Here is a 6997-nt window from a genome sequence, read left to right as displayed (position 1 = left end):
TAAATACCTTAAAAAAATCGATTTTGTATCATAGGAAATATGTGTATACCTAAAAAAACGAAAAATTCTCGATATTCTTACAGGATTTTTTGACTTATTTTCTATAATCATTAATATACAAAATATTTTATTCTGATTGAAGTGCCTTATTAGACTACGGAATTATTCTGTTGTAGAAAGGGTTGGAGGAATGTGGGTTGTGAATCGCTTGTTGTAATTTAACGCTTTATTGAATTGGGGCGCTCTTGCGCCTGGTTATGTGAGTTGTTTATTATTGAGCAAAATAACGCTAATGCGTGTATACTGCTACTGGAACGACTGGAGCTGATGAGTGCGAGTATAACGCTGTTGCGTATATACCGCGTCTGGAGCTAGAAGCGAGTATAACGCTGATGCGTGTAACCGCGTCTGGAGAGAGGCAGAAACGCTGATGCGTATATACCGCGTCTGGAGCTGATGAGTGCGAGTATAACGCTGATGCGTATATACCGCGTCTGGAGCTGATGAGTGCGAGATAACGCTGATGCGTATATACCGCGTCTGGAGCTGATGAGTGCGAGTATAACGCTGATGCGTATATACCGCGTCTGGAGCTGATGAGTGCGAGTATAACGCTGATGCGTATATACCCTCTGGAGCTGATGAGTGCGAGTATAACGCTGATGCGTAAACCGCGTCTGGAGCTGATGAGTGCGAGTATAACGCTGATGCGTATATACCGCGTCTGGAGCTGATGAGTGCGAGTATAACACTGATGCGTATATACCGCGTCTGGAGCTGATGAGTGCGAGTATAACGCTGATGCGTGTATACCGCTGCTGCCACCGCCGCCGCTAGTGCCGCCGCCGCTAGTGCCACCGCCGATAGTGCCACCGCCGCTAGCTGCGTGTTTTCCGCTGCCTCTGCCTCTCCTCGGTCTTCTTCTTCTTCTTCTTCTTGTTCCCGGAAAATGTAGTGTGAATCGTGAGTTGTACCGAAGTGACCGCGGCTCGGATTCTTGCGCCCCTTTATACTCAGAATGGGTTTCGGACCTCCCTTCCCCAACTTGATTGACCATTAGGAATAGAGTTCCCCCACTCCGCTGTGTTCTCCAATGAAAGGGCTTGTGTTTTAGTGAGACTTAGAGAAGCACAAGACTAGGTAAAGCACCTACTATGCATCGCCTTGTTGAAACGAAGCTATCCACAGAACACTTCCACAGCACACTGTAACTCAGCCTTTCGTTGCGTGCTACGCAACATACCGCCCCCGTTGAACGAATCCCGTTCAACACTTGTACACTCAGGTTTTATCGGCTTCGGTTTCATGAGAAGGAGACAGTCTTGTAATGCCACGCTTGAGATAGCCATTGGCAGTTTTCACTGTAACAACGCGCGTTATGCCGTCAGAACCCGCATGCAATTCTGTTACTCGCCCTAATGGCCACTTAAGAGGAGGGGATTATCCTCTCTTAAAATAACGAGTGTTCCTAACGTATGTTATCCGTTGTACCCTTATGCCACTTCTTTCGCACTGTTTGTTCGTTCAAAATTCCTTGTGCCATCGATTCCAAAAATGTTGTCGCATTTGCTGCACATGTTGCCATTGTGATAATTGACCACATGGTACATCTCTGTAATCGTGATCTGGCAAGCCTATTAGCGAGTCACCTATTAGGAAGTGCCCAGTTGTGAGAGCACGCAGGTCGTTTGGATCATGGATAAGGGCGTGAGAGGACGAGAGTTGAGGATGGCCTCTATTTCCAAAACATAAGTTAAAAGTGCTTCATAAGTGAGTAGTGTTTCACCAATTATCCGAACTAAATGATGTTTAAAGGACTTTACCGCAGCTTCCCAGAGACCTCCGAAATGAGGTGATCGAGGAGGAATGAAGTGCCACTTGATGCCATCGTTTGCCAATTGTCGAGCGGCGAACGTCAATATTTTATTTGCCGCGCCCACGAAAGTTGTTGCATTATCTGAATATAGTCTGAGCATTTCCCCCTACGAGCCATGAATCTTCTTAAGCAGGCTAAGAATGACTCGGTTGTCAAGTCGCTTACTAATTCTAAATGTACTGCCTTTGTGGTGAAGCAAACGAATACCGCCACGTAACCTTGATACGTCCGCGATTGCGATGTTGTTTTTCCTTTATGAAATGGGTCCGCAAAAATCAACTCCGGTATACAGAAATGGCCGATTTAACTGTAAGCGATTTGTGGGTAATTCACTCATTTTATATCTAGGAATAATCGGCTTCCATCGTCGACAAATGGTGCATTTGTTTATTACACGTTTCACTTCGGCGCGTCCGTTAATAGGCCAAAAATTTTCGCGAACGGCGTTAAGCGTTGCTTGTGCACCGCCATGATAGATCCTTTCATGTTTTTCACGAATTATGATTGCGGTAATGAAATGTGCCTTCGGTAATAACGCTGCGTGTTTTTGTTCATATGGTAAATCACTTCTATTTAGTCTCCCGCCAACTCTTAAGATCCCCCTTTCGTCAATGAATGGATTAAGATTTGTTATTGACGAGCGAATATCCTTTCCTGACACGATTTGCTCGATGAGTTCGGAAAAGGTTTCTCTCTGAACGGCCTTGATTATAGTTATTTCTGAATTTTTCAATTCGCCTGCTGTTAACTCCCCACTAGTCCTGTTTACAATGGTCTTTCTAACATTATGTATAAACCTGAAGCAATAGGCTACTACGCGCTTTAGCCTCTGAAATGAAGAGTAACGCCTAAATAGATCGAATGAGTTGACTGAATTCGCGATAGCCACGGTCTTTTTCACCTCGGGCGTTTCTATACTGTCCATTATCTGATGTGGCCAAAGTGATTCGTGTTGGAGGAGCCATAAAGGTCCCGCCCGCCAGAGGTTGCTCTTAATAAATTCGGTTATCGTTATGCCGCGAGATATTAAGTCTGCCGGGTTATGGTCCGATGCCACGTGCCGCCACTGCTCAGGAGCAGTGTTCTCTAAAATTTCTGTCACCCGATGTGCTACAAATGTTTTCAAGATATGTGGTGGTGTTTTGAGCCAGTGTAGTACTATTGTCGAATCAGACCAGAACACTGCGCGATGAAACCTGACTCTTCGTAGTGCATGTTTGGTGGCCCGATATAAACGTGCTAATAAAACTGCGCCACACAATTCTAAGCGCGGAAGCGATTGCGTCTTGAGTGGAGCTACCCTAGATTTTGCACATGCTAACTGAACGCTCGATCTGCTATCCGTCGTTTTTATATATATACAGCCCCGTATGCCCTTTCGCTTGCGTCACAAAAACCAGAATTTCCAGTTCTACACCGCAGTTTAAGACCCTGCGTGGAAACCTAACTTCTTCTATTCTATGCAATTCATGTCGGAATGATTGCCACGCTCTGCCTATGTCTTCTGGCACGGCTTCGTCCCATGAGGATTGTAGCTGCCACAATTTTTGCATTAGTATTTTTGCGTTGATTATAACCGGTCCTAATAACCCTAATGGATCGAAGATTCGTGCAATTTCTGATAATATATTTCTTTTAGTGACCTTAGATGGATTATCGTTGTGTTTTACCGCATAATTTATAGTATCATGCATGGCATTCCAGTGTATTCCTAATGTTTTGATTGTGGTCGATATGTCTAAACTGATGAGTTTGTTATCATTTTTATCAGCAAGGCCTCTTAACACTTCAGCGTTATTGGAGGCCCATTGTCTCAGTTGCATGCCTGCCTTGCCTGTTAGTGTGATAAGCTCGTCGCGGATTTGCTTTGCGTCGTCTAACGTATGCGCTCCCGTTAATAAATCGTCTACATAAAAATCCTCCTTAAGAATGATGGACGCTCTTGGGAAGTGCTCTGATTCGTCGCTGGCTAACTGATATAACGTGCGCGTTGCTAGGAATGGTGCGGCTGCTGTTCCATACGTTACTGTTTTGAGGCGATATGTTTTTACCGGTTCGCTCGGGTTTTGACGCCAAAGAATGTTTTGGTAAATACGATCTCGAGGGTCCATAATTATCTGGCGGTACATTTTTGCTATATCAGCCGTAAATGCGATGGCGTGTGATCGAAATCTCAAAAAATGGAGAATAGATCCTCCTGAATGTTGGGACCTACCATTAATGTATCGTTTAACGACAAACCGCTGCTTGATTTCGCAGATGCATCGAAAACTACTCTAAGTTTGGTGGTAAGACTTGATTGTTTTGTTACGGCGTGGTGTGGTAAATAATAGCCGCCTGTGTGACATGGCGAATCGACCTTCTCCATGTGACCTAATCTTTCATACTCCGTAACGAATTCTACATATTCTTTACGCGTGTCCGGTTTTTGCGATAATGATCGTTCCAGCGCGTGGAATCTCCTTAACGCGGTGATGTACGAACTTCCTAATTGGTTCGCATTGTCCTTGAATGGTAACCTCACTACGTATCTACCTGATTGTTCCCGACGTATATTGTTTTTATAGTGATTTTCGCAAGCTTCTTCTTCGTGAGACCTAAATTTTCCCTTTGGTGTTTGCTCAATGAGCCAAAATTTTTCTAATTGTTCGTCTAATTTAGTGCTAACAGTGTGACATTTGACAGTTTGTGGATTGCGCGTATTTACATTTGTTATCACGATCCATCCTAGTCGAGTATTTTGCAAGGCTACTGATTCATTTGCTTGGAGAATGTGACCGGCGCGCCATAAAGTACAAAAGGTCGGCATACCAATAATTGCGTCTATCATTGCTGGTTGACCGAAACCGGGATCAGCTAATTGGATATTAGAAGGTATGTCTAACACACCTGATGGTATAGGTTGCGCTGGTAGGATATTAGTTAATTTTGGTAATAATAAAAATCTAAGTTCTATTGCGTACTTTTCTACACGTGATTGCATTACTGTAACAACGGCCTTGTCAACATTGGTGTTGAGTTCATTTATTCCGACTATTGGCACGCTTACACTTTGCTGAGCGACACGCAATTTATTTGCAAAATCTAATGTTAGAAAGTTGGCCTCAGCACCTGAATCTAGTAGCACACGGCACTTATGGGGGTTGCCATCGCGATCTAATAACGACACTACTGCGGTTAGTAGCAATGTTGGTAAAGATGTATAATTGATTTTAACACGTGAGCATAATGCAGTTAGGCTTGATTTGTCTTCGTGCAATAGTGTGTTGTGTTTTTCACCACACTTCCTACAATGTCTGGCGAAACACTTATCGATAGAATGGTTGGACCGCAAACAGTTTTGCATAACCCCGCCGATTCGGCTATTCTGGTTCGCTCGTCGGGTTTAGCCTTTATGAATTGTTCACAAATAAAAGTATCATGGGTACCCGAACATAAGAAACATACCGTGGGGGTTCGCGATGAGTAAATTTGCACTGCGTTCCGATATGCATTTCCTTGTGCTCTTTGCGGAATTGGATAGCGCGCGTATGATTGCGATGTATTTCGCGGACTCTCGTACCGAGGAGTCGACTTAAATGAAGTAGTTACGCGGCTCCTTCCCGTATCTCTGGAGCTCCTTGAAGGATGCAATTTAGTGAGAATTTCTCCGGTCTCAAACAAAAAATCAGCAAGCTGTTCTACGGTTGGTAACTCTCGTTTGGGACGATGTTTTTCCCAGTCATACCTTGTCTGATCGTCCATTCGCGAAACTACCGTATATATGGGAAATGCGTCGCGGAAATCCATTTTAGTTGATTTTAAAGCCTTGTAGTTCGTGATAAGGGTAATAGCAGCCTCGGTTAAAGATTCTGGCGATTGCTTATTTATCCGTGGGCATTCTTGAATTGCCTTTACGTATTTGTCAATTAGTGCGATCGGGTTGTTATAACATGAATCTAATAATTCCCAAGCTACATGATAATTTTCTGCGGTGATTGCTAAATCACGTACTCGTTTCTCTGCACTGCCCGATAGACAGGACATTAAATATGAAAATTTTTCTGTATCGGATAATTCTGAGTCCCTACCAACAATTGATTGAAACTTCTCGGAGAAACTTGGCCAGTCCTCGTACCGTCCATCGAAACGCGGTAACGTCATTGGTGGTAAATATCTAGATTTGTCGTTCTTCGGAGGGTTATGCGTCTCGCTTGATGGACCCGCGGAAACGATTGCTATTGGGCTATTAATCGAAGGATTGGAGTTGGGTGTCGTGGCCTGTTCGAAAGTGTGCACTATCCTTCGCGCTCTTATTATCGCATTATGAATTGACTGCCGAATATCTTCACCCTCGGTTACGTATGACTCCCAAGTTTCCTCAGACGCGAAATCTATCAACGCGGCTTGCACATTCTCAAATTCTATTAAAGCTGACTCGATCTGTTCTATTCGTGATTTTAATATGTCTATTCCTTCACTATCAGGCTCGTTTAAGTCAGTTATGAATTTTTTGAATACCGTGAATTTAGTTTTTAATGGAGCACGTTTCCGCTTAAGCTGCGATTCAGTACATTCCTTCAGAGGTCGAGACATTTTTACGATAGAAAGGCACGAATGGGAGAGATAAGAGAGAATTTGTGACTTCAACAAATTGATGACTCGTTATAAGTATTGTGAGACTCACGTGATGATTGATGTTCTGTAGTGGTACAGTCTAACCTTGGGATGGTTGGCTTGATGCGTTGATCCACTGCGTCGACCGACTGCACGTATTTAGAGCTGCTTGAAGTTATTCACACTCCGGTTGTCTCGATCATTCGTTGGCCCGTGATTGAAGTCTTCCTTGCCTCTTGTCTCGTCCGCTTGAAAGTAACTGCTTGCAATAGGTGCCGGCAGAGTAGATCCGGCTCGAAGGACCAAAAAATGTTGCGTACAGGTGCCTTGATTAGTACTACGGCAATTATCTGTTGTAAGAAAGGGTTGGAGGAATGTGGGTTGTGAATCGCTTGTTGTAATTTAACGCTTTATTGAATTGGGGGCGCTCTTGCGCCCTGGTTATGTGAGTTGTTTATTATTGATGCAAATATAACGCTAATGCGTGTATACTGCTACTGGAACGACTGGAGCTGATGAGTGCGA

At 43.9% G+C, this 6997-nt stretch overlaps 2 protein-coding genes across 2 annotated transcripts; both read right to left on the bottom strand.

The window, feature by feature from the left end:
- Positions 1-1524: 1524 nt before the first annotated feature.
- Positions 1525-1976, bottom strand: LOC149031971 (uncharacterized). Its single transcript, XM_089174200.1, has 2 exons — positions 1819-1976; positions 1525-1735 (listed from the first exon to the last, which is right to left on the bottom strand). The coding sequence occupies exons 1-2, from the start codon at positions 1974-1976 to the stop codon at positions 1525-1527; spliced, it is 369 nt and encodes a 122-aa protein (XP_089030326.1).
- A 153-nt stretch (positions 1977-2129) lies between these two features.
- Positions 2130-6451, bottom strand: LOC149031970 (uncharacterized). Its single transcript, XM_089174199.1, has 4 exons — positions 5226-6451; positions 4092-5163; positions 3239-3993; positions 2130-3177 (listed from the first exon to the last, which is right to left on the bottom strand). Exons 1-4 carry the CDS (start codon positions 6449-6451, stop codon positions 2130-2132), a joined length of 4101 nt encoding a protein of 1366 aa, XP_089030325.1.
- Between the last annotated feature and the right edge of the window lie 546 nt (positions 6452-6997).

The sequence above is a fragment of the Polistes dominula genome, unplaced genomic scaffold (assembly GCF_049000335.1).
Source record: "Polistes dominula isolate Pdom_NZ unplaced genomic scaffold, Pdom_raw_medaka contig_211, whole genome shotgun sequence".
Classification (NCBI taxonomy): Eukaryota; Metazoa; Arthropoda; class Insecta; order Hymenoptera; family Vespidae; genus Polistes; species Polistes dominula.
The sequence above is the reverse complement of the archived record's forward strand: the minus strand, read 5'-3'. Positions and strand labels throughout refer to the sequence as shown.

Bases quoted from the DNA above. Each gene is read 5' to 3' on its own strand.
- LOC149031970 (XM_089174199.1), bottom strand. From the start codon at position 6,451: ATGTCTCGACCTCTGAAGGAATGTACTGAATCGCAGCTTAAGCGGAAA. The intron at 5,164-5,225 runs GTTATGCAAAAC...CAGACATTGTAG, and splicing joins AGAATAGCCGAATCGGCGGG to GAAGTGTGGTGAAAAACACA. The intron at 3,178-3,238 runs GTATATATATAA...TGCAAAATCTAG, and splicing joins GCGAAAGGGCATACGGGGCT to GGTAGCTCCACTCAAGACGC.
- LOC149031971 (XM_089174200.1), bottom strand. From the start codon at position 1,976: ATGCTCAGACTATATTCAGATAATGCAACAACTTTCGTGGGCGCGGCA. The intron at 1,736-1,818 runs GTCCTTTAAACA...TTTTGGAAATAG, and splicing joins CTCTGGGAAGCTGCGGTAAA to AGGCCATCCTCAACTCTCGT.